At 40.1% G+C, this 27,730-nt stretch overlaps 1 protein-coding gene and 1 long non-coding RNA gene across 4 annotated transcripts; one reads left to right on the top strand and one right to left on the bottom strand.

Annotated features, from left to right (window-relative positions):
• On the top strand, positions 1-21,969 carry LOC108902193 (uncharacterized). 2 transcript variants are annotated; one of them, XR_007815187.1, is made up of 6 exons: positions 1-199; positions 11,915-12,140; positions 13,546-13,761; positions 13,944-13,993; positions 19,480-19,660; positions 21,949-21,969. It is a non-coding gene; the product is annotated as an uncharacterized LOC108902193 (long non-coding RNA). The 2 variants fall into 2 exon arrangements; XR_001964022.2 differs by lacking the exon at positions 21,949-21,969 and having other exon boundaries at positions 19,480-20,490.
• LOC108902192 (protein LBH) lies at positions 17,083-26,083 on the bottom strand. Of its 2 annotated transcripts, none has more exons than XM_018703946.2 (4): positions 25,869-26,083; positions 20,498-20,576; positions 18,823-18,997; positions 17,083-18,214 (listed from the first exon to the last, which is right to left on the bottom strand). In XM_018703946.2, exons 2-4 carry the CDS (start codon positions 20,573-20,575, stop codon positions 18,147-18,149), a joined length of 321 nt encoding a protein of 106 aa, XP_018559462.1. In that variant the 5' UTR covers position 20,576; positions 25,869-26,083; the 3' UTR covers positions 17,083-18,146. The 2 variants fall into 2 exon arrangements, with proteins under 2 accessions (XP_018559462.1, XP_050934164.1); XM_051078207.1 differs by lacking the exon at positions 25,869-26,083 and adding an exon at positions 25,295-25,365.
• Between the last annotated feature and the right edge of the window lie 1,647 nt (positions 26,084-27,730).

Genomic DNA, 27,730 nt, shown 5'->3' with positions numbered 1-27,730 from the left:
TCGTGCTGGAGGGATTATAGAGTCTAATCTGGTTTGGGAACACCTCAGGGTCCAGCAGGAGGAGCTGGAAAACGTTGCCAGGCAGAGGGATGTTGGAGCATCTTGCTCAGTCTGCAGCCACTGTGACCAGACCCTGAACAAGCAGCAGAAAATGGACGGATGGAAGATTTCTCTTCAGTAGCTTGGTGCCACAGACAAGGTAAGGAAGTCAGAAAATACTGAGAGGGGCCTTGTTAACAATAAGAAGAATATCCACCGATCAGTCCTGACATTCATCTGGATGTTATCTTGACATGTACCACCTACCTAAACAACAAAACAACAAAAACTGCTCGGAAATGTCTCGAGAAACACGACAAACAGCCTCCAAACTCCCCTAAAACTCATGTGGGACCTCTAGGGGTGTCCTGTCGTTTCTGGATCCTCATAAACATAAGGCAAGTGACATGTCTTAAGATAAGATCCAGAGCATCTCAGGAAAAGTGACACCTATGTTCATCCACACCACTGGCGCCGTCAGCTGCGAGTCTCACTCCAATTTGCAAAATCTATATGTCACAGCTGCGATAATGAAAATCTAACTTTACCCTGGCCCCTCCCACCTCCTTAATAGGTGAAATCGACAAGGGACTTTGGCTTTTCCACCTGTACTCACCTCTTAAATCGGCTTTATAAAGCGCATACATACATTCAAGTATTCTGTCGTTATATAAATATATATCCTGGATAATGTACTTTTCATTTATTCATTTAAAGTGGCGTTTGACATCACAGGTCTGCTTTCAAAGACCTGTTCCCTGTTTAGAGGTTGAACCGCCTCGCTGCTGCGTGGTGCAAACATCAAACGCACGTTTCAGTCTCAGATGTATTTTTATCCTCTCAGGGCCCCCCCACCCCACCACCCACACCCCCACACACTCCCCTTGTCTACACTGAATAGACCCTTTTAGAGGATTTTGTCTGACCACTTCTTTTATTCTCCCCACTGCAGGGCTAATTGAGGTTGTGCAAATTAACAGAGGGAGCTGTCAGACGGCGGGAGGCTGAGGGATGTTGAAGGGAGGGGGGGGTGGGGGTTGGATGGCGGCGAAAATAAGCGCTTCCTCCTCAGTGGTTCCCAAAATAACCCGCGCCCCCGTGGTTTGATCGCCCCACTCCTGAGGACCGGGTATCCCAGCTGTGAGACGGGCTGTCAGAGTCGCTTGCTCTCTGAAACACACACATTTATCTCCCTCCTTCTCTATTATGTAGAGAAAGCAATATCAACACCTACACACACACACACACACACACATCCAACACAGACACACACACTCCTTCTCAATGGCTTATTTATTGCTTCCATTTTTATGTTATTACATTTTTAACTTTGGTTATCTTATGATGCTGCTCACAACAATATCCATCTATAATATGTAGACATAGGTATTCGGTCACCTGAACACAACACCTACATGTGATTGTGACACCTTGAACTTTAATCTGCTGATGTAACACACACTTAACTGAGGAAAACTTTATTTACAGCGACATTGTCTTACCTCCAGAGATTTCTGAGATGAAAGAGAGACCTAAATCTTGACTCTAAGGACAGATTTTGAACGTTTTGATTGAAATGCAGGGACCCCTATTAGTCGAGCAAATCCATGAGTCAAACTACATCACACTTCACCACCTCCAGCTGTTAAATTTATTCAATGAAAGTGTCATTTGACATCACAGCTCCTCTTTCAAAGAGCCGTTTCCTGTTTCAAAGGTTGAATCGCCTCACTTTAACTCTGGGTTAGACCTCAGCAAGTCACATTTACAAGGACATATATTGCAGGTTAGAATATAAATATCAGCATCAAACCATAAACAAGCCAGTCACAGAGTGGTGCAGGAATAGGTCCTAAAACTCAGAGGTAAGTTAGCATGTTAGCATGTTAGCACTTCATGGTTCCCTTGTCCCAAAGTCAGTGTGTTTCTGGTTAAATGTCTGAAATAAGGTCTGTGGTTTTAACACAAGCTCAAGACATTTTCAGGTTTTATTCTCCGACATAAAATGGGTCAGTAAATCCCCCACTCCTGACGTTTGAAGCATTTACGTGTCTTAAAAAAGGCGGTTGCTAACGAGTGTCTAAATGAGACTACAGAGGTTGTCGGGGACGTTAACATGAAAACCCATCTACTCACCAGTCCACCTTTACAGCCTCGTTGTGTTTCTACTCACGCTCTTTCAAACTCTCACTAACTTTCTAAGAAGAAAGGCTTTTGTAGAAGAGCTCAGAGCTAAATGAAATGACCAGTTGGAAGCTCAGTGGTGGAGACGTTGACGTCATGTGACCGTGGTGTAGTTGGTTTATAGACCTAACATTAGCTTCTTACTTCTGGAACCAGGGTGATGAAGTTACAGATTGACGTACAAAAATATGTCATCCCTGCACCACTCTGTTACACAAACCCACAGGACTTTATTTTTTCATTCTACTGTCCCTCTCAAAGTTTAATATGTTTCAGATTTGAATACATAACATTAGCTTGAATGAGGAGCTGGAAAATCTTATTTAATTTTATTTAATATTTCAGATCATATGTGCATGTGTCATATTGTCAAAGTGGAATAAAATGATTTTAACAGCTCTTAAGCTTCTTAAAGGGAAACAAAAGGAGCCAATTGTATTTTTTAAACCAGTTTCTCTTAATCACTCTCATCATAGATTTATTATCTCTCCATCTCAAACGTCATCATACTGCTTCTGTCTTGTTTTGTTGAGATAAAATTGCACCAACGATTGCATGTACCACAAAAAACAAGGATTAGAGCTTCTTTGTTCAGTCACAACAAACTGTACAGCACAGAGGAGAAAAACGAGACAGAAAATCACTATAGTCTGCAGACACAGCCTGATATTTGATGTCATCGGTGTCAAATCCAGGTTAAGCACAAAAAGAAACCATGTATTTTTTGCTGCACAGGGTCTGATGTATTCATGCCTTGTTGGATTTATGTGCATCGATTTTAAAAATCTGGCTTTGATGTTAGAGGACAGGGCGGTTGGTGAGAGAGTCAAGGAGCTTCCCGTCATAGATATTTGGGTGAATTAGCTGCACAGGACCTGAAATATTAAATAAAATCATGACAGATTTTTTCCCTGCGTTCAAACAGGGAAGTCCAACTGCAGAGTCCACTGCAGGGTAAAAGGAAGGTTGGACTGTAGGAGAAGATGAGGGGGGGCAAAGAATAATGCTTTTACTTCCTTTAGCCGGGGTCGAGATGCCCTGGAGCATCTGTAGTGTAGTTGTGCTTCCAGCAGCTTCCAGGTAGGACGACAAAATTTAATTCAAGAGAAGTCGCGGAAAAGAAAAAAAAAAGGAAAATCTTCCCAGGATAAATATGTTTTTATTTTTATCTCAGAGCTGTATGAATGGCTGCAGGGTGAAAGTCATGCTCCACCTGCCGTGTGAGCTGCTTCAGGTGATGCTGCGAGCTCCGTAACACACCTGGCCCGGCTCGCTCTGCCAGCATATGGACGCCACCAGGGGAGGAAATGTAAGCCGCCACAGGGGGGTTTATTACAGGTTACACATGATCTATCTACTCTCTCCCGCTCCGTGTTTACATGGACTTAAGAAATCATGCTAATGACCCTAATTTACATAACACATTGTCGCAGAGAGTATCTTTTGTTTGTGGAGCGGAGCCTGATTAATGATCCTCAACGCCCCGTTCACATCATGATATTATTATGATATGATTTGGTTACACCCTGGTTTTGCTTTCTCTAATTTTCCTCCAGCTGTTCTGTTGCACATTTTGAATTCAAACGAAGAAAAAACAACTGAACAGCGACGCCAGAAATATGAAAAACAAATATTACAAACAAGTTTTTATCCACAGCTGAGGTGGAGAAAGAAAAGATCCAATAAAGGCAGGTGGAGACGAAACAAAGCAACGATACTGCAGGAAATTCTTCCACTTCTTATTTCGGTTTAATTTCCTGCAGTGTTGAATGAGGTGTTTTTTTGTGCCGAGCTGTTCTTTTGATGCTCATGGTGAGAGCAATTTACGAGTCTCTGCATGTTTCAGAAGTTAAAAAACCTGACACCAGGCACGAGACTTCCCATGTTAAACAGAACAGGATTGCTGTAACTACTCATCAATTAGGAAGCAAGTTGGTGACTTCCCAGCCGGTGAAACTAGGGCAGGCCATATCATACAGTGGAATGATGTATCTATGGCCTGGATTTGAGAATCTCATCAGAGCTTACCTCTTGAATGTGCAGTGTGCATTCTCTGTTGATAAAATCCCCACAAACCCTCTAAAGGCAAGGGAAGACTGCATGCGTCTGCCTTTCATCTGCAGTCTATAATTTAAGAAATAGTACCTGTATTTTCAAAGCTGCTGCACAAATCTACATCTCTCAGCCCTAAGTGGACTCTCCTGATAAAAACAACGTGCAGCAGGTAAATAATAGGTTCTGGTGATAGGGATGTTCTCCACCGTCCTGGGTCCACTTTGCCGTTTGTTTTCATGGTTTTTCTTTTTCACGTGGTTAAAAGGAGATAAGGTTGAAATCACGTTTGACAAAGACAAACTGCACCGACGTTCAGCATCCATACAGGAGGAAATCCTTTACAGAGCTGGGGGGGGGAACAGGAGGAGATAGATGGTGAAGTATTGGAACCAGCAGGTCACACTGCTCCACTCTACATCATCAAACTCCCTCAGGACCGCCTGCTCTTACTAACTATCCTCACTAACCATCCTCCTCCTGTTGCCATGTTGCTCTGGGTAGAAATCACCTGCGAGAGTCGTCTCTTTCTCTTGGTTTCTCCACAGCCATTTCCCCTTTCTGAAATATGAAGCTTTTCATCATCATTTTCATTCTGGTTAAAGGTGCAGCAATGACAAACAAACATTTATGTCATCAGACTCCTTCCTTTTTCCTTCTATTTTTCTTTTATGGGAGTTAGACAGATGTGAGTAGGATTGTCTGGCCTTGGCGGAGGGATTCGCTCCTCAGTGTCAGTTTTAGTCATCCAATAACTTCAGATTTGTTTAAAATGGTCTCCTATCACCCAGTGATCATCTTAGCTGAGGAATATTTAAAACATTTACATTTGAATGTAGAGACTGAACAGAGGAGACTGAACCAAAGCAGTCTCCTCTACTAATTCCTTAATTCAGGAGCTATATGATATTGTGCACCTTGCTTGTAAGGTTAGTGATGGTTATGGATGGTATGCTTTATTTTACTGGTTGGCAATTTATTAGTAATTTCAGAACAGCAAATGATATTTGTCTTGAAAGAACTATATATCCGTGTGTTGATTAGGGGCGTATGTGGGTCCTTTTTTATGAATTTATGAATTTATGATTAATTAATTCCAATTAATTGCAAACAACAGCTGTAGCCCAGTTTCAGTCTTTTATTCTGAGGACAACAGGTTAGATTTTTCTACAGGCAAGCATTAATCAACACATATGGAGATCAAAGATTCCAATAATAAAAATCAACACAGATTAACTCTAAGTAAATAAACTGAAATCACTGAATTTGTCTGTGCTTTTTCCATAGGAGCAGAAAATTACACTAAATTGTAAAGGAAATTCTAAAAAAAAAAAAAAAAAAAAAAAACCTTAAAATGATTTTTCCAAATCTGATTCCGTAAACTTTTCTTCAAAAGTTTAAAATTTTGACAAATTTCTGTCTCAAAGCTGCTGAGGGGAGCAGCAGAAAATAAAAAGATAAAACAATGTCAGTTATCTTCTGAAAGAAACATCTTTGTCCTCTGTTCAACTCTCTCTGCCTGTCAGTACAACCGGGGGGAATGTAACATGAGTCCTGCAGAGGGGGGGTTATGAGAGGTCGCAGATTAAAATGCTATGACACTGGGAGTTGGATAGACTTTAAATAATGCATGCAGCGTCATCAGCTCTGTGTCGTGTGGACTGGGCCTGAGATGCAGAGACTCGGTTCAGTCTGAGAGGCCCCGAGGCTCTCCACGACCTGCCGAGATCTCCAGGGCTCTGAGCGGGTCCACGGGCAAAATGAGGAACAGTTCAGTTTCAATAAGGTGATATTTACTTGAACAGCAAAATGACACGTCGCATCGAGAGAATAGCTTCGTAAATGTCTCTTCCCCTTCGTCTGCGTCTTCTCTTTATGAATGAAGAGAGGTGTAAAGTGACTGAGTACAATGCAAATGTGAAGCCCTGCATTGTTTTTTAGCGATGTTGTAGCTGGAGACTCAGATTTTACATCAACTGTGACATAAATATCTCTGTTCTTTTACTTTAAAGCAACAAAATGTAATTTTTGCTGAGCAGCAGCGCCCCCTGCAGCCACGAGTGGTTATTAACTGATTCCGAGTTTTAGTGGTTAAGTGGTTTTGGTGTGCAGAAAACAAAGACTGTCAGTCTCCTGAAACACAGCAGAACTGTGTATATTACCCACGATCCCCAGCTTTTGAAACAGGAAGTGCTGTCACTGAAAACAAACGCACCAAACTCCATTCAAAATTCCTGATATTTTAAAAGTTTCCTGGCTGGATATCAGAGATGAACGCTGGTTTTTAATGACTTCTAAGTCTTTTTAACTGATCTACAGTTCGGCTTTACTCTGGAACTTGCTGGACCTGATTCCAGCAGTTTAAGCCGCTGACTACTACCCAGTTACAGTTACAGTTACATAGAGCAAGAGCAGGCGTTCAGGGCGCAGAGTACAAATGACAGAGGCTCCATTCTCCTAATTACAAGCCAGTGTACCATCATAATTATTCAGGAGCTGTTATTTTAAGGTAAAACAGTCATGTAATGTTGCTTTAAAGTCCTGAACTACAACGTAAATTTCTCAGCTTCGTTTCAGTGCAGTGATACAATGGCTACAGTCCTAACTATGTGGCTTTAACTTAAACTCACCTGCTCTGATCTGACTTAGACTGGGAACACAAAGATCTGCAGTTTAAGATCTGGGTCACCCTCATGCAGAGCAGCGAGAGAAGCTCCGTCTGTCTGCAGGAGTTTTGTTTTTGGGGGTTCGCTGCGACTCCCAAAAGAGAAAATAATACAGCCTGTTCCTTGATTGCACTCTCCCTGTTGTCTGTGTTCTTGTGTTTGCCGTGCAGGTGAAATTGCCGGGTGACGTATTGCTGCTTTATTAGACAGTATGCAGCAGAGGCAGAAAGGAAAGGAAGAAAAAAAAAAGAGAGAGAGAATGAAATGAGAGGAGAAAACATTTCGTGAGCTGAATTTGACTCCTGAGTATCGCAGGCATGTGCCAGCATCCACCACTGCGCCAACAGGATGAAATCCAAAGGCAGATTTGAATTTTAATTTATTTATTCACAGAGTGAGCAACAGGACCACTGAACAAAATGATCCTGCAGAAGTACAACACCTCAACTTTCACATATAAATCAATGTTAATCTCACTCCTCTCAGTTTCCATTCAGACTGTCCCCAGTATATGGATACGCTGCATTTCGACTCTACTGTAGTGTTACATCCCCCTCCCCGTTAGAGGATGTGTAAATGGGGAAATGTGCTAATGTGTTGTTGCTCCCATGGCTCTGTGGGCTTCAGCTTTAGGTCATCTTCTCCTCGTACTATTGGCGGGTGAATCCGTGGTTCTGCAGCCAATCACAGGCCATCTGGGGAACTCATTTTCTGCTGGCTGCTTACACCCAGAGCCTTTGTTTCGTGAGACAGGACGTTTGTGCAGAATTAGCCCAGAAGTACCAGCTCTCTGGTGCTGTGTGTTGTTGCCAGGTGGATGTGAGAAAGGTTGATTTCATTTCAGTCTGACAAACGTGTTGCATTTCCTTCCTCTCTCGTTTTCTCCAGTTTGAAACCTGCGTTCTTTATATTTATATTTACCAGCAGCTTTCTTTATCCCTGTCTTTATTGTTGCACTGCTGTAGACTTGCAACACCTGGTCGATTAATTGTTTAGTCGATTGCTAGAACAATAAACGGCAACAACTTAAATAACAGATTAATCGCTTAATATGATTTTTTTGATGCAAAAATGCCAAACGTTGGTTCATTTGTTTGGTTTCAGCGCTTGTTAGTTTGGATTAGTTTGGAGTAGATCATTCGGTGGCTCCAGTTGATCGTCATCTTTATCGCCTCAGTTGTCTGGTTGTCCACATAAGTAGTGTTTATGTGTTTATCTCTCACATTTTAGAAATTGATTTTACATTTGAAGAATCTTTTAGTTCGTGCCAGGCTTACCTGCAGCCCTCCCTCCATGACGCCCACCTGCTCACCTGTTCCCCACCTCCTCATTAACTCTCCAGTATATACACTGGTCCACTTCCACTTGCACCATCCTTTTGATTTTCCAGTCCTTCTTTGTATTTACTTGCCAGTCTTTAACCTCCTGCATGTTTTTAGAGTTGTTGGCCATTTGCCTTGTGTTCCTGCCGGCCCAATGGGGTAATTAATTACTCAAATTACCGCTGTGTAACTGACTCACTGAAAACCTGGAGCCCCTGAGAGTCTGAATCCCCCTTGACAATATCAGTTTACAGTATCCTCCCGGTAGAGCTTGTTTTGAGTCAAATATCTCATTTGAAATATTCTGTGTGTCAAAATAAGTCAAAGATATTTTGGGGAATTATAAAAATGGAGGCATTTATTTTTAATTTCACTTGTCTAGGGGCAGACTGTATCTGAAATGTAGCTTTTAAGACCAGGAAACACAAGCTAAATCACAATATTACAATAACAAATCCCGTAATGACGCTTAATCCCATAACAGGACACAATAAAACACAGAAGAGCTGGACTCTGACGTATATATTCCCTCCTCTCAGCAGATATTTGGGCTCTTTGCATCTCAGGGCTGTTTACCTCACGAAGCCTTTATAAAACCATCTGGTACAGTAGGCGGAGGTTCGCTCGCTCCTGCTTCAGCTCACATCAACCCCTCTCCCTCCTCCCAACCTGCTCCAGGCTCCACCTGCAGAGCCGCCCCATCTAAAATTGATTACAGTGACATTTACTATTCATAGAAAAGGTTACTAGAGTAACCCTGAGCTGTGCCGCATATTTGAGTGGAACATTATTCCCAAACAAAATGAAGAGGCGCTCTTCACTGAACAACTGTGTACCAGAGCTGAATGACAAACTGGTTGTGTAATTATGAATAATATGCAGCACCGATTTGGTCTGTATCATTTTTCTTCCTCCCTCACTCTGTTTATATTTTGAAACAGAATAAAAAGACAGATACAGACAGTGAGTGTTTAAATTATTACTGTAAGTTCAATATTGTAGAATTTTGACAGAGCTTTTTTTCACAGAAAACATACAGTTTTTACAAGTTGATCTGACCCAAACTTTTTCATACATTTTTGAACTTGTGACTGATTTCTGAACTATTTAGTTTTCGAAAACCAGTTAGTGAGCTAAAGTGCTTCATACCACAGCCTTAGAGAATATTTCTGATTGGCTGGCAGGTGTGCATTAAAACTGTGTTGGTCAACTGTTAAACCACACTCATTTATTAACCTGAGGGTAACCATGGCAACAGTACCTCGGTTTCATCTTGTGTTACCTGAGCTTTCAGTGGTGAAACAACCTGAACCGTGGGTTAAAGCTGACCACAAACACACCCTCCATTTTCTCCTCCTGTTACAAGAGTAATAGTTTACTTTGAGGTGGAGGATGCTCTAACTCTCAACTCAGTAAATCCAATTTTTAAGGAAAGACAACAGTATATTTGCAGATTTCAAACACCAAAAACAATATCTCCTGGTCCAACTTCACAGAGGCTCTCCTGTTTCCAATAAATTTGAGTCCAAAAAACTATTGTTGTCACTCTGCTGCTTTGCTTGAGACGAGAGAGAAGAGAAAATGTGTTTCAGCTGTCAGTCTTTTTCTGTGCTCCCAAAAATTGCAAAAATAGCTAGCTAAGGTCGTCTAGCTAATGTTAGCACCTGCTGGTGTCAAATGTTATTTTTCTTCATTCGTTTAATAATTATAACTTAAAACAAACATTTCCTCTTCTCTTTCTCGTCAAAAGGAAAACAGAAGATTAACAACTGAATTACACAAATGACCATTTTAATTAAGCTAGACTAGATTTGAAAGTTTAAATAACTACCCAAGCAGTTTAATAAATTAACAATCTCAACCAAGCTAAGTCAAGGGTTAACACAGCAAATATATTTAACTAAGACTCATTATATAAGTTATATAAGTAGCTATTTACTAATTTCTCAAACTTAGAAGAGAAACAACAACGTTATGCAAAGACAGGGCACAGTTATAAAACTAAATTATATATATAAAAAAAAAGTTTTATTTTCTCAAAAGACCACAGATCGTGTATTTTTCAGAACAGATCTTTATGCTGCTTCACTGAGTAAAATGTTTCTCAAAATGGAAAATTACACATTTGTCATTTATACTTTAGTTTTCTGAAAGAAATCCCCAATTTAAGTATTTTTTTCTCCATTATTATGTGTGTTTGACATAAAAATTTGTCAGAGTTATGAAAAGTAAACAAATACAGCATCAGCAGCTACAAGTTGAGTGTTTACGTTAGTTTTCTGCTCGGCGGCCACGATGAGTCTAACATGGAGGAGTTTTGTACGCTGCGTGGGCGTCCAACTAGAAGGCTGAGAGGCCTCAGAGGAGACGGAGCTCCTAGCTGGCTGCCGTCCATACAGCAAAGTGCTCTTCATACAATCAAACACGCTGCATCTCTCTGCTCTTTAATTTAGTCACTGCACATTCAAGTGTTTCATCAAATCCATGCTGTGTTTCATCAGTCTGCCCTTTCAAGAAATAACTCCTCTCTGCTTATGTTGTATGGCACATTATCAGCATCAGCTCCTCATAATGAGACTAACCCTTTGACCTGTTCAGAAACATTTTACTTGATTCAAGGCAACATTTGGAGTCACACAGATGAGAGCTGTGTTCATCAGTGTGGAGCTTTCACTGACTTAAAGATGCATGAACTCAGACACCTGATCAGAAAGCTCATACTGAGATAGAAACATGTTATTTTTCAATGCATGTATCAACATTTAACTAAAACTGATACTACTCTGACAGTTCAGTCTCATTTGCAAATGTGCTTATTTGCTTTTTATGTGTCTGTTCAATATGGAGCTGCAGCTGGTTAGCTTAGCATAGCATAAAGACAGGAAATGTGGGAACAGCTAGCCTGGCTCAGTCCAATGGTGGCAAAGTCTCAGTAATTAACTCATTACAGTTTATTTGTTTCATTCATGAGACAATAAAAGTGTATAAACAAGCTTGGTGCAAGCTAAGCTAACCACCTGTGCAGACATGAGAACGGTATCAATATTAGAAGAATAAACATATTTCCCCAAATATTGATTTAAGGAGCTTTTATTCACATGCAAATATGGCCTAAGATATTAAATCAGAACATGGTCAAAAGCAGATTTTGTAAGCAAGAAATAAACTTGACTTTTACATTAACTAAGTTTACAACAACTGGTTTAATATCCAGCTTCTATGTGCTTCATCTCTACTTGTGCTTCTAACTACTCAGAAAGACTCTCTTTTATGGCAGCATATTGCTGCTATCATGACAAAATAATAAATTTGCTCAGTTTCTTGTTATAAAGGGATTTTTCTCACTTGAATACAAAATATTTTTCATGCAGATGTGATACATTTTCTTGATGTCATTCAGTTTTTTCTTCACTTCATGTCATGTCATAAAACTTTCTAGTTTTCCCGAAAACTCTAAATATTTCATTAAACCGAGAACAAACGTAGCCTATATAAACATAATAAGATGCTGTCACACCAAGAAAAGGGTCTCGATAAAATGAGAAACTTTTCAGGGAAACTGAATATTTGTCAGGGTGGCAGCAAAACTAACCACTGACATTTTATATCCAACTAAATGTATGATATATTTTTCTGTATTTGACATTACAGGTGGAGTAAAAGCCTTATAATCCAGTGGTGGCGAGCTGTGAGAGGACGGCGTTTGGCTGCAGGTGGAGGGCCGGTGTGCATTACCTCGGCCTATCACGGACTCATTTGAAAGACCTGTTTGAAGCCAGCAGGAGTGGGAGATGAAAGTCCTGGCACAGCACACTTTGACATCATCAAAACACAACTCCCTCACAACACTCAGCAGCTCTAATGGCTGTGTTAAAAGGTACTTTTAAATACACAGATTTACAAGTGGCCGCTGGCGTGGTCTGCTGCGGGTCTTTGTTTGAAATTGAACATGAATGAATTCTACATAATGAAACAGGAGAGCAGCCAGAGGAGATGCAGCAGAGAAAAATAATGATTTACTGTGCGTGAGGTAAAGGGATGGATCTGTTTTAGATGTTTGGTTTTCCTGCTTTCACAAAGTTCACTTACACTGAGTAAACAGACAGTAAAATACAGCCAGTTATCTAAACTAAAAGTACTCATCATTAGGAAGAGGAGTTTGGTTTTATTGATGCATTTTATTAAAGTAAACATTTCGTTTTGGGGATTTTTATGTTGTCAAATCTATGAGAGGGAAGGAAAGAAGGAGGGAAGGGGAGAACAAGAGGAAGGAATAATAAAGGTACAGAAGAGAAGGAGAGAAAGTGAAAGAGAAGGAACTATAAGAACGGTAGAAGAGGCAAGATGAAAAGAAATTAGGAAGGAAGAAAAATGTAAGGAAGGAGAAATAAAAGGAGGACAGAGGAAATAAATGAAGGCAGAAAAGAAAGAAACAAGATGAAGGAATAGTAGAGAAAGGAGGAAATGAAGAAAGAACAGCGAAGAAGAAGAAGAGGAGGAAGGGTGGAAACAAAACAGAATAAGAGGAAATAAAGAAGGACAGACAGAAACAAGGATGGAGAGAAGAAGAGAGGAGGAGAAAAATAAGGAAGTAAAGATGGAAAAAAGGAACAAAAGAAAGAAAAAATAAAATAATTCAAGATAAATAATAATAAAAAAGATAACTATAACTTACGTTATATTTTAAGAGTTTATCTCATGTTGTTGTTAAGTAAAGCCATGTGACTAAACAGCTGCACATTGGTGAAGCTGATAACAAAGCCAACAGTTACAAAGCAACGTCATCCATTTTCAGCCCACAACATGAAAACTCCTGTTACACCTGATCGGTTTAAGTCCAACGTTCACTCTCTTTTAGCTCTGTTTTTGTTCTCCACCGTGTTCAGTAAACAATGAGCTGAAACTCACTGTGCAGCTGCAGATTCAGGTGATAACTCTGTCACATTGTTCTTCTGAAAACATTGATTACAGCAGCTTTAAGTAAACGTTTCCACCTCGTTCAGAATTAAAGTCAGAAACACTAGGCTCTGTTGGTATTCATGAGCTGTATTTGTTGAATTTTGTTGTACAAATCTGTGACAGATTTTTCTCCTGATTGCAGAGCTGCGGCAGCAAATGTTAAAAGCTTCCACCTTTGAGAGAATCATGTGTAAAACGCAGTCTGTTTGTGTAAGAGGAGAGATGAGCGTGAGTCCTTCCTCTGAAAAACAGCTTGTGACATTTGAGAGATAATTGACACTGCAGTTTCTTTTTCTTTTTTTCTTTTTTTACCCCCCTCGCAGCCTCTCGCTCCCCGCAGCCCTTCATTTTCCCAGGAGTGACCCCACTTGCTCCGACGAAGTGCTCTTCACAGGGCTGTCATCTGAAAAGGTCAGATCCAGAGAGCGAACGAGGCATGAGAGAAATAAGATGGAGATCCACGCCATCCATCTCGCTGTCTGGATCAAGACACCACTCTGACCTTTAACAGTGGATCAGCCTCAACAAACTATCAAAGTGTACGTGGGAGTGCTGAGCGTGTGTGTGTGTGTCTACAGGAAGGAAACAGACTGAGACAGAAATCATTTAAACTACAAACATGAACATTTCTAATATTTACCTGCAACTAGCTAATTCTTTTTTACTCAAAGTGTGATTTTAACTATTTAAATCTTCCTCCATTGTTTACTTTTCTCCACAGATGCAGCCAAACTGGGAGCTAAAACGTCAAGAAAAGCATGAATAACAGAAGTAAGTACCTTTATTATAATGTATATATTACACTATGTAACCCAAATTATTGTTCCTGGATAGTGTATGTTATTTCTTAATTGCTTATGTTGTAAAAGTATAGAAAATGGCCATTATTCCCTCCAAACTCATTTAGAAATGAACCTATTTTCTATGTAAAAACAGGCAAATTTTCACATTTTATTTACAGAAAGTTTGAATAAAACAACATATGAATCAATATTTACATCTATTTCTACTAAAAAATGAACAAAAAAGTTTAGTTTTTTGAGATTTGTGACTGAAATGTGTAAATCACTTTCACATATCAGCCTCCGTTCATGTTTTTGTTATACGCTCTTCAGTAACACCGTTCAGAGTCCAGTACATCTTGATGGAAACACTCGCCTTGCTCCTCTGATTATACTCCCCATGAATTTATCGAGATAAGCGTCAGGGATATGGACTTTCAGGGACGTCCTGCAGCTTCTTGATGCCATCTCTGATAAACAGGTCTACGTGTTCACTCAGGCAGGAATGAGTCCTAAATCCAGGAAGTAAGTTAGCACGTTAGCACTTCCTGTTCCCTCGTCTTAAAGTCGGTGGGTTTTTGGTTAAATGCCTGAAATTTTCAGGTTTTATTCTACGACATAAAATCAGTTTTGTTACAGTGTTGTCACAGTTTTCACCTGGATTCACCTGCTCACAGTAAATTGTTGTGGCGAAGCCTTTGCTGTTTGTTTGCTATATTAGATTTTGCTGTAAATAAAACCAGCTTTCACTTTCACTCCCCTCAGCCTCCAGGTGACGATTACAAGCAGAGCATGTGACATTAGCACAGGGAGCAAATATGACAACTAATTCAGTGACGTTAGCGGTGTTAGATATAAATAAAAATACATTGCTTTCCACCACAGTCAGCACTTCACATGAAAATGATTTAATGTTGAAAAGATGGAGAACATCTGTTGCCGTTTGTCTTCTCTCGATTCATGAATAAACCCGTGACGTGAAACGCGGCGGCGAAGCGCAGCAGATGTTAGGTTTACTTTCCTCGAATAACTGTGATTTATGAACAAGAGTGAAGAGGCTAAAATAAGAGCAGAGTTTGGATTCAGCTTCGAGCTCAGACGAGGAAGAAACACACCTGAGCTTCCTTCACTGTGAAGGTAGAGGAGGAGGAGAAATACTGCAGGGCTGAGCTCCCACCGGACATTTCTCACTGCTAGAAAAACATTTACAAAGAAATGTGATCATTAATATAAATATGTGTGGCTGCAGCTGCTTTTTATTGAGTGATTTTAGATGTTAAAGTCTCCAACTAACAGTTAATTTAGTTATTGATTGACGATTCTTTTCGCCAGCAGAGCAGATCGTCTTTATTTTATAAATTCCTAAAGAACATTTCATCTTTTTAATGGAATAATTAAAGTTTAAACCTGCTGCTTCAAGTGGATGAAAGTGTTTACATGAAACATTTTTATTTTGATTGAACTCTCACATAAAAGGCTCAATTTAAAATGTAATTTTACTGCACAACCCTGCGTCTTCTTAAACAAAAGACGCTGATTTTATGAAAATTACATTTGTTTCTGTCGATAAACTTTTTTTAAAACTTTGACACAGTGATTTCCTCACCAGCTGCAGAGATCTGAGGCTTTCACATCTCAGTCTGAACAAAAAAACGCCCAATGTGAGACTTTTTGTTCTCAAAAAGCCAAGCGACAAAGAGGCGTTACAGACGAAAGCCTTTGTTAAGAGTCGAGCTCTGTGAGGGTTAATGCTTTTTCTGTTTTTTTGCCACTTGTGGTGCAAAAAGGAAAGTACAGTTTAGGCAGCAGAGAGACGTAAAGAGAAGGTCTGCGTGAGGGGAATCCAGCGTGAGGCAGGCAGGACTGTGAATGCTGGACTTATGCTGCGTTCGTGTCACGTGGGAGTTACCATAATTACCGGTTTCAGACTTATAAATACAAGTTGTAATTACGACCAGGAGACTGATGTTTTCGCTGACTGGAGGACGTCATCGCCCTGTAAAGCCCTGCGAATGTCGCGTGGCTGCAGCTGAATCAGTGACTAACGTGCAGAGTCACGAAGGGACGGCTCAGATCACACATGGCCGACCAGCTGGTTGTTGGTCTGAGAGGCTGCTTGAACTGAAGAGACATAACAAACTACTTTTAATTACTGACCCACACATTAGTATAATAAACAACTATTAAACCAATAACTTAAACCAATTGATCAGATGAGCCCCCAGCCTCTCCAAGACCCCCATACTGAGGGTCATTATGTCTCTTTTTGGACATTTTGCAGCTCTCTGTGACTGTTTTAAGTCCCTCTCCGGATGTTGTATGTCCTTTTGTGTCTCCTTGCTGTCACTTTATGTCACTGTGAGGTCATTTTGAGTCTCTTTTAGATTTTATTTTGTTTAATTTTACATGTCTTTGCTGGCATTTAGTGTCTCTGTGCTTGCTTTTTCACTCTTCATGGTCATTTTGCATCTTTTTACAGTCGCTTTGAGGTTATTTTGTGTCTCTTTCAGGTCATTTTAGGTCATTTCTAGGACCTTTTGTGTGTCTCTGTACTTGCTTTTTCACTCTTCATGGTCATTTTGTGTCTCTGTGCTTGTTTTTCTACTTGTTATAGTCAATTTGCATCTTTTTATGGTCATTTTACATCTGTCTGTGGATGTTTTCTGTCTCTTTGAGGTCATATTACATCTTTCTGTGGAGGTTTTGTATCCCTCTAGGCTTGTTTTGTCATTCTTTGTGGCCCCTGTGCATCTCTTCGTATCTCTTGATTTTTTTTCTTTGTGCTCAGTTGTCTCATATTGTATTTTGAGTTCTACTGTTAAGACACTTCATACAGAGTTCTGGTCACTGTTCTCTGTCTGTACCCAGTTACTAAGTGATGACAAAACTTCATACATCTAATTTCTTAGCAGAATGAAAGCTGACATGTTTTGTTAAGCTACAGATAACATTACTGGATCCAGATGTGTCACAGCTTCAGTAAAAACCAGCTGTGTATCCTAAACCAGTCAGAATAAAGCAAAGCTTCCCTTTAATCAGTGCAAACCACAGGGACAATAAATTAAATAATAAAGAACATTTTAAGAATTTTTGAAAAGGTTTATTACTTGTGCAATAATTTAGGCTTCCAGTAATTTTAAAAAATATCATGTCTGTGACAAGCAACACACATCTAAAATATACTGGATCTTTTTACTTCTGTAGTCTGTTACAAAATGGACTGCCTTTAAATTCCTGTGAACATATTGCTCCAATATCTTTAAGTAAAACACGATTACATTCCCTTTAACACCTACTGTATGAAGACAATACTTACATATTATATAATATATTAGAGAATGTAATAACATCGAATAAAGTGATGAATTTGTTCCTAATCAAATACCGCTCTTTAAAACATCGTAGCTATTATTACAAAGTGAATAGTGAGACCAAGATCACCAAACTACAGCAGTGAGCACTTAACAAACAGTGATGTAATTTACATCTAAAGTTAATGTAAAAACTGTGCACAAAATACAGTAGCTACCATTAGTAGTAGTAGTATGGCACACATGAGCTAAATACTTAAGACAGCATTTAGAAACATCTGTCCAGATCAGATGTGCAGATGATATCGTGGGCATCTGGACAGCGAGGGCTTGGAGCCAGAGAGAGAGACAAAATTTGTTTAATATATCAAATTTAAAACGTGTATTTATATCAAAATCACAAAGCTGGAATGTGACAGAGGGATTTCTGACGTTAAATACATGTCTGCTGTTACAGTTATAGCATCTTTTGTTCATTTCCAAGCAGACAAAAGGCAAAAAAAAAAAAGGTTCAGGATGTCAACTTGGTCCCTTCAATCATCTTTATTTGCGTACATATGTCTGGAAAAGCTCCTTCACCAGGTCGTGAAAAGAAAATCCCCTTCTGTAAATTTATTCTGAAGGTGCCGACTCGACTCTGGCTCCAAGCCCCCATCGTGAGCTGGGGTTTGGGAATCTGTTTTTCTACCCTTCCTCCTCTGATCTGTGCGATGCTTTCTATCCACACCATGTGTCTCTACTGAACTCTGTTGTTGTTTTTATTTTTTAAATTCTTCCAAGTCTGGACACACTCACAGTAACAGTGGATTTCGCTGGTTAGGAGAGTTTTGTTCAGTTGGAGTCCTGCATCTCCGCCCCTGAGGCCTCCTCATCCACGCCGACACTCGACTCTCCCTCGTCTGGAAGAACACGCAGGTTACAGAAAATCAGATGTGGAGCAAACAACTTTAATATGCAACAATGCTTAAAAAGGATGGGAACACATCCAATTTGTTCCTCTACCTCAAACACAAACCAAAGATGAGGAAAACCAGAAGATGCTCGAGGAGAAAGCAAATTAAGGGAATTTCTATGAGAACTGCTAAATGCTTAGTAGAATAAAACAAATCACGTTAACTCTTAGGTTACATGGGGAACTGTGAAGCCTGTAAACTCTTTTATCCAAATTTAATTTGTGCATATATGCAGGTTTAAACATGGGTAAACCTGAAAAAAAAAAGGTGGTTTGATTTCCTGTCCAGTCCAAAATGGACGTCATCCTTTTGCAGGTATATTGTCGCAGATGTTTATTCTATTTCTAATGCGTAGAAAGACAAATATAGAATAAGGAAGTCAGAGTTGATGCTCAAATTTAGCTAGCATCAGGAGTCCATGTGACCTTTGTCTACATGTCCTGGTTTTCTTTGACCAGCCCAGACTGAATCTAAAAGAACCAAATACAAGAACAAGGTCGACCTGTCCACTGTGGCTTCAGACCAAAGAAAACAAACCTCATGGTTCTCCTCACCTGCAGTTTGTTCCCCCAGACTCTGTCTCTCAGTCTGGGCCTCCGGAGAGCTCGGCTCGTCCGGTGGCCAGCGGAGCTCTCCGCTCTCCACCTCGGCGCCGTCCGTCGGCTCCACCACGATGGAGGGAAGCCTCTTGGACAACTTTGGATACCTTTCATGGGTATCTGGGAAGATCTGGTGGAAGCTTATGTAAGGTTAACCGAAGGGCGGATGTCATATTTGGGCCGGATGAACGAATCATTAATCGTACCACATGTCGAACAGAACAACAATGCGGTAAAAATGGGATTAGGAAAAGTGCAGACTGTGTGTATCAGATGAAAGCTGGAGCAGATTAGCAGCTGGACTGAAGACGACGTCACTGATTTTCTACTTTGATTTTGAGCATGTGCTTGTGATTCTATCTTCTCTTTTCTTATCTGGACGCAGCAATGACCTGGGACAGAATTTATAGTTTTATACAAGTCTTCCAAAATAAGCCAACAGCCAATAACAGGCCTCTAAATGTGACACCTCAAAACAGCGTTGCTCCAGTGGACTACACAACACCCACTGTATCCAACAATCCAATATTGATATAATGCATGCTATTATAGAGAATCCCTCATGAGTTAAAGAGGCTGTTTGTGACTTTTCTCATGGTTTTCTTCACTCAGGAGCGGCGGTGGTGATCTGAGCAGCGTTGGAGCTAGCTGTTAGCATGCTAACTTCAGTCGAAGAAAACAAGTGACAGAACCAGGAGCAGAAGTTTGGTGTTGCTTCCCACCACTGCAGAGAGCTCTTAGTGACAAAAGGAATGAAGTTTAATGCTAAAGTCACAACGTTTCTTCTAGACTGGTGAGTAAACAGCTGTTAATGCTAATGCTAGCTATGTAGCGATAGCAGAAACTTAGATGTAGCACCTTAAAAGAAGGATATAATCATCATTTTAAGTGATGCTCATCTATGGAGAGCCTATAAAATGTTTATGTGTTTTGTCGTTCAAACTTCACATACTCACTCTAGTTATCAGCAGGACAAAAGACATCAGGGGGTCTTAAGGACCAAAATTTAGACATCTAAGTTTCCCATTGTCATTGTTTCAACAGCATTTAAATTACTAAATTTGAATGGGAAACAGGCATCGAGTACAGTGGTTAAATGTGACCTGAACCTCAAAACAAAGAAAAGAAAAGCCCAGTTTTAACCTGAAGGCCTTGATGTCCTCTCCAGCAAATCAATAAATCAGTGCTTCAGGGGAAATGCTTTACAAACGTCTTTTTTTCAGTCCAGTTTGTCGCCGTTTTCTTGATCCAGTTTCACCGATGGAAAACTTAAAAAAGCAGAGTGAAACTGAGAGGATTTATTAAACAAAAAATGTCCCTGGCGCGATAAAACAAAGCATAAGTGATCATTCTTTACACTTCACTAAATGATGATACAGTTATGTTTATAAAATAAATCTTGACAGTAGTAGACGATAACTCACTTGTCCTTTTGGCTCAGCTGGATAAGACACATACCATTTACTCACAGCAGGACCGAGTCCAACTAATGACCTCAGTCACATCAACCCACATTTTACTCTTGCTCATCACTCTTGTGACTCACCGCTGTATGCTTTCTGCTCGAATAAAACGAGACTGGTTTGCAATAATCCAAACACACACATATCACACACACCTGGAAGGATACTGTGCCCTGATCTCCTCCTGCTCCTCCCCCGCTGAAGTCCTCCGTCCCGGGCTCCAGAGAGTTCATCACCTCAGTCATCCTGGAGGAAAAAACACATGTTGATTGTTGCCGATCAATAAACTGCCTGTTTCCTTCAGCTTTGGTTTTTTTTTTTTTCTTGTCCTCCAGTGGCTGATGTGAAGCGGTAAAGGTTCAAGGTTCTCATACCTACACTGATTTAACATCACACATTAAATACTGGAAATTAAAAACATAATAATGTTTTGGTATCTGTACAGTTGTTCAGGTATGGTTCTGTTTCCTGTGTGGAGTTTTCTTGTAAACAGAACAAACACAAGTTTCTCTGTGTTCGTATCCTTGAGGTTGTGCGTGTCCTTCCTCGTGAAGAATATTTTGAAACCTGCATTGTTTATATACATTATTTACAAGGCTGTAACCTCACAATCACAATCCTCACTGCCTTTGCTGCATTGCCCGGCCTGTTGTTGTTGGTAGGGAAACCATTTGTAGGAACCGTGCACATCCATCCATTACACTGCTTAAGGGTTTCAGGGAGTGCTGGGGTACACCCTGGGCAGACCGCCAGTCCGTCACAGGGCTGAGAATAATGCTGATTGTCTTGTTATAACGGCAGATGTCAAGGTCTGGGATATAGTAGACAGTAAGAGAACAGGTGGTTCTTGTAGGAGAAATCGGCCGATGTAAAGACCTGAGCAACTTTGACGAGACCCACATCATCTGTAGCTCTACCAGTGGTCAGAAACTCCACAGGGTCCCTTTAAGTAACACCTCTGACTCTGGGGCTCTTTTTGTTCCCCGGATCACTGTGGGCTCTGTCTGACTATTTGGTCAAAAATAATGGCCTGTTAGTGGCAATGGTCCCAGACACGATGTAAAAACTGCAGGTGGCGGCCAGTCACACAGTCACAGATGCTCAACAATCAACAAGATCCAAAAGCCAAGCTTGATGTGTCAGGGCCTTCACGTGTATTTAACCATCTACTGCTGACTTAACACTGCATTTAAGACTGCTATCTTCTGCTGCAGGGTGTATTTACACTGCTAAAACTACAGCTATACTTATTTCAATGACTTGGTTTAAGGAAGGAAACACTTTCTCAATGGACTCACAGAGAACGAGGATTGTAGATTTTGTTCCTCGTTTCTTAGAGCTTAAGGAGATAAGTTCATGGCACAGGAGGAAATAAATACCAATAACTCTTCCAATATACATGACGTATGGGGACAGGATGTTAGTAGTGTATTAGGACAAATCTTAGCTAAATAAAGTGCTGAAAGGTCAGGAAATATTTGGGACTAAAGGAGAATCTGACTTGGTTGTTGAAGCCAACGCTCAGTGCATGATTTTGTTCAGTAATAAAAAAGTATTGAGGATTGAGATCCACCTGAAACTGCACTCACTCTGTCACTTTATCCTCTTCACCAACCAGGCAGAAACGAAGCAGAAGCAGAAGCAACCTCAGCTGTGGCGAGTGGAGGAATGAAGTTTGATGCTGAACTCACACCGTTTCTTCTACACTGGTGAGTAAACAGCTTTTAATGCTAACGGTAGCTATGTAGCAATAGCAAAACTTCCATATAACACCCTTAAAGAAGGATTTAATTATGATTTTATATGATGCTTAATGAACTAACTACATGTTTGAGAGTTTCCATGAAAACTTTACAGGTTTATATCTATAATCATTAATTTGCCACTTCTGTGTTTTTCTATTCATTGTCTTTCAAACAGACGTCTTGTATTTCACTGCTCAGCTTATGCTGCATCCAACAGTTACAGCACAATCATTCATTTGGAGTTGTGTTTGTTTACACCTGATGAGTAAAAGTCCAATATTCTGTCTCTTTTAGCTCCATTTTTGGTCTCCACCACCTCTAAAAAACTGAAATATCAAGCTCTTAAGCTGCTTAATGCTCCACTGTGTTCACCAGGTAGGAGAATACAGTGAGTCTTTAGAGCTTTTTAACTGACAATTCTGCCTTCTGTGGCCAAAAACAAAGGTGTGAGAGCGGCGAGAGTGAACCAAAACAGTTGTGTTGTGGTGCGGACAGATAAACAATGGGCTGAAACTCAGGATAAAGCTCTGTAAAGCAAAGAAAAACTGCAGATTCAAGCTTGTTTTCTCACTGATTTGACACATTATTACGTTGATTAATCGATAGCAGCTTTAACTGATGTTATGAGCAGTGTCTCAGCAGATAAAACACCTCTATCTCATCCATTATTATCTTACATCGACACACCTGGTTGTGCATTGTCACTTAAAATATCAGTAGGTGCAGAATAATACTGGACTGATTCGCCCATTTAAAAACCAGCCGACAGTATCAGTCCCTTTGCTCACTAATGACACGCAGACTTTGCATGTGACAAGTTATCAGAAACACCACTTTCCATACAATCAGACCAGCAGTTGCTGTTGCCATGGGGACGGGCGATTGAGATTTTATGCCTCTGATTGTCTGAATAGTGCACTTTGCCTGAGCACACGCACGAGGCCGAGAGCTGATTTGGGGGGTATTCATGTGTGCCCGTTACGCAGCAATTACCGCCGTCAGGACGGGGGCCGTGTTGTTGTGAGACTTCTCTGTGAAACCTGGAATTGCTTCTGCCCTTCATCATCGTGGCGAAGAGACAATACCGCCTTTATTCCTCATCAGAGGCTGGTATTGTTCCTCTGGAGGGAATCTGTGCGGTCAGTCCAGCCTGGTCTCATATCCGGGTTTAAAAAAAGAAAAAGAAGAAGAAGAGAAGGCTCTGCTGCTCTGAAGGTAGCAACTGGAGAGGAGGCCTGTGTGGAGCCCTGCTCATGACTTCAGTCTGATCTTGTTTTTGAGAAGTGCTTTCACTCTGCGGTGATGCCAAGCGTAACAGACACAAGAATTTAAATGTTGATGCGAGGCGTGACGCTCCAGCTGAATAATGATGCCTTATTTGAGCCATTAGGTACAAGCAAGGTTAACCATGTGTTAATGTCTGACTGTTTACAGGAAGCTGCTTCACTTCTGCCTCAGCAGAGAAATGAAATGTTGAGACACTTGTCTCTTTACGTGTCGTGAGCGGCGCCCACATTTCTAGCTGTGTCAAGCCGAAGCAGCAACTGACTGAATTTGTGACATCCTGCATTTTAAAATATGCAATATAAATAATAAAACGGTAGAAAGTAAAATCCAAGGATTTTCTCTTTGGATTTGAAAGGTTGGAGACCGATTTTATTTTGGATTGTCTCACCTTGATGCCACTTCAGTGAAGATGTAATGCTCCTGACTCATTAGATGTTACTTGATTAAAGCAGTAAATCAGTGTGGGAACATGAAAATTGAGAGAATGAAGTTAAACAGAGAATCCTGAGCTGTGAATCCTGCAACTGAGAACTGTATTTCAGATATTGTTTTAATGTTTTGACTGTTAAAATCCAAATGAATGACAGACACCAGTCATGTTAAGACGCTTGTGTCTTATAAAGTTTGAGCATCTTGCATTTTAAATCTGCAATAACAAGAACAGTGACATATAATCACCAATGAAGTTGATATGTTGACTTATTACACATCAGCAGTTATGGAGCAAGCACAGTCATTCATTTTGAGTCGTGTTTGTGTGCACCTGATGAATTTCAGTCTAACATTTAGTCGCTTTTAGCTCCGTGTTTGGTCTCCACCACCTCCTATCAGGCTCTTTAGCTGCTACATACTAAGCTAATGTTCACCAGCTGGTCTCTACAGCTGGTGTCTGCCTGTTGTTTAGTGTTTAGCAGATAGTGTGTGGTGGGTTTTTAGAGCTTTTTCTGATGCTGAGAGAGCCGGAGAACAGAAAAGTTGTGAGCCAAACTGCGAAAAACATCACGATAAAGCTCCGTAAAGCTGAGAAGAGCTTATTATCCAATGTAATTCTTTGTTATCCACCTTAGAAAACTGGGGGGAAAGCAGCAACTTTCACATTTAAGAGGCTGCAACCTACAAAGTTATTTCCTCAACTAATTAAATATAACTGTCACTACACAGGAAGCATTTTCTTTACCTTAAGATGAACTGAATACCTTTTGTCTTTAGGCTATTGGTCGGATTAAACAAAATATCCTCTCTCTGGGTTTCAGGAAATCTTAACAGGCATTTTCACTATTTTCCAAAATCAACTGTACGAGCCAAAAACCCACAGAAGCACCCTGATGTACTGCGAAATCACTCAGCTGATGTTGAATTACAGACTTGAGTTTGGAGCCAGATGCTTGCTCATACTACTCCTTTGTTAAAAATAAAAATAAATAATTTTAAAAAATCAGATTTCCTCATAAAACACACCCACATCTTGCAGCCACTGCCCCCCCCCCCCTCGTTACTGTTTGCTTTTCGGACGAGAAGATGTACATCTGGTGTGACCTCACGGATTAAAATTCCTCCTCTCTCTTCTCTGTCCATCATGAGATTCATCATGGTGGTGACTGTCCAGTTAAAGGGGCAGCAGTTCCCCCTCCCTCCATAAAACACTGGCATCCTCCTCCAGCATTACCAAAACAATCAGCCTAATAATTCCACTATTTCATCTTTGCAGATACAGTAGAGTGAATTGCACTCTCTCTCTCCTCTTATCGCCCCTGCTTCACTTCAAACACTTTTTTCCATTTCGGCTACTAAATCAAACCCAGCAGCAGCAGCAGCACCACCTCCTCCTCAAATGCAGGTTCCTCGGATAAATCCAGCAAGTTTTTACAGCCCAAGGACATGAATAAAAAATCCAATTTATGGCCAAAAATAGTGATATTCCTCCTTACTTACCATGCAGCCCTGTAAAAATGTTCCACTGCTCTGCTTCTGTTGCAGTTCAATTTCATTTCTCCTGTGTTCGTTGCCCCAATTCACATTTCCTGTTCTATTTTTTGCACTTTGTTGATGATCAAATGGCACAGAAACTTATTTTTACGTGCGTATTAGTGCTTTTTAATGACATGTAGTAATAAATGTGCAGATTTGGAGCACAGGCTCACCTGCCGGGCACACAACAGGTAGCCAGTTTACCGCAGGTAGCAGATACTGTACTAATAATAGATTTAAATACCGGTATATAACACACAGCTTCTGCTACACCCACACTTACACACACTCTACAGCCTGATCAGTGCTTTCTACACACAATCCCACACACTGAAAGCACCACCAGTGCAGAAAATCACAAGGTTTTTGAATTTTCCTACACCTCAAAGATGCAGTTTTAAATATTAAACTATAATTCATTCAGTTAGTTTTATAAAAATGAGTAAAAGCAGCTTCTGGTTCAGTGTTAGAAATGAAGAATGAAGGTGTCTGACTGTTTCCAGAGTGGTTAAAAGGCGGATTTTAAAAAGCTCCGTACCTGTCTGCGGGCTGATCCAGTGTCTCAGAGCAGGAAGGTCTCCGTCCTCCGCTGCTTCATCACACTGATGCTGCTGCTGCTGATGCTGATGAGGATGATGAAGGTGGTGATGATGATGATGATGATGGTGATGATGATGCGGGCTGTTGTGGGCGACAGGCGGCGGGGCGCGCTGGGCTACCGGTGAAGTTGCCGCTCGCATCTAAGTGCTCGGAGCCTGCGCAGTGAAGCGGGACCAACGCTGCCTTCAACGACTGTCGGAAAGTTTCGTATTTTGAGACAGGGGAAAGTTGGAGCTCATTTTAATAACTTTCTAGATTAGCTGCTTGTGAGTTTCCCTTTGCAGATCAGTAAAGTTTTATCTTACTCTACAGTAACACATCATAATTTATTGATTAATTAAATTCTGTGTTAGCAATTCGAAACTGAATGTTGGCAAAACTAATAAATAAATGTAAATACTTATGATGTATATACTTAGTGAGCAGTGAGGATATTCCACTACTGACCTCGTTCCTTTGTAGAATCAGAAAACGTGATTGCTGTGTCGATTTTATTTTGTTTCCCTTCCAAGTAAGACCTTTAAATCGGTCACTCGTGAAGCTAGAATTTACGAGGAGCGCCTGAAGGCAGCAGCTAATCAGAAGTAAACGGAGCAGCCGTTAAAGATTTAATATTTGTTTAGCGTTAGCAGCCGAGTTCGTCAGGTAATTTATCACATTTTACTCCGGAAAAACTAAACTTACAGACATGTCTCTTTTGTATTTTTATGTTATAACGTTTAAGTTAAGTTGGTGAACGATTTTCTGCAAGTTTGGCCAACTATGAAAACAACAGCAAAACCTGCAACGTTACCAGCGAAACATGTAAAAATGTAAGCTAACAGTACGAATACAGCAGTGTAAAATTACTTCATTTCATTTAAAAATGTGGTATACTGTTATAGATTATGTTAATGGATGGTGTATTAATGTGTATAAGGTTGTTGTTCTCTTAAGATAGAATATAAACTGGATATAATTTCAGTTTTTCGCCTTATAAAGCAAAATAATGAAAAAACAGAAGCACTCATAATCAGCTTACAAGAAATTAGAAAATAAAGAAATAAAATTACCATCAGGAGTTTTCAAATTCAGCCCCATTTCTAAAAATAACCCTACAACCTCTTAGTAAAAGCAACCTTATAACTACAACATTGAATAACTGCAGTAACTTAATTATATAAATTATAATTTTATTGTCACTGTCATTGAAATACATTAAAATTCTGGTTGTTTCCTTGTTTAATTTATGACAAAAATCATATTTTAAGATCATAATATGTTTTTCAGTGTTTTCATCTTACTTAACTTAATCTTATGCAACTATAAGTGGCAAATAAATGTATAGTCTGGTAAAAAGTACAATATTTCCCTTCCCTGAAATGTAGTGGAGTGGAAGTACACAGTGGCACTAAATGGAAATACAAATGTATTTAGTTGCTCTACGCCACTGCCTATAGGGAAATATACAATTTTTTGTCATTAAACCAGCAGAGAACGTTTCACTGTATGTTATACAGAGTTATTCACGTTTTCCAATAGTTGATTTCATCCCAACAACACAGTGACAGTACAGATATACTTGTGAACTGTGTCTCCCTCTAGTGTGCAAATACAAATGTATTAATACTTCCTACTGTATGTCAAGTGTTGTGTAGTCATGAGATGAGATGATTATTTAATAAAGCCAGTAAAAAAGTATGTGTTATTTAAAGCTGGTGAACTAGAATTTGACCTATTTTCTTAAATCAAATGACTAAACAGGAAAAAAGTAACCACTATGGTTAAAACCACTGACCAAGACCACTGACTTAAATACAG

The sequence above is a fragment of the Lates calcarifer genome, linkage group LG19 (assembly GCF_001640805.2).
Source record: "Lates calcarifer isolate ASB-BC8 linkage group LG19, TLL_Latcal_v3, whole genome shotgun sequence".
Lineage (NCBI taxonomy): Eukaryota > Metazoa > Chordata > Actinopteri > Centropomidae > Lates > Lates calcarifer.
The sequence above is the reverse complement of the archived record's forward strand: the minus strand, read 5'-3'. Positions and strand labels throughout refer to the sequence as shown.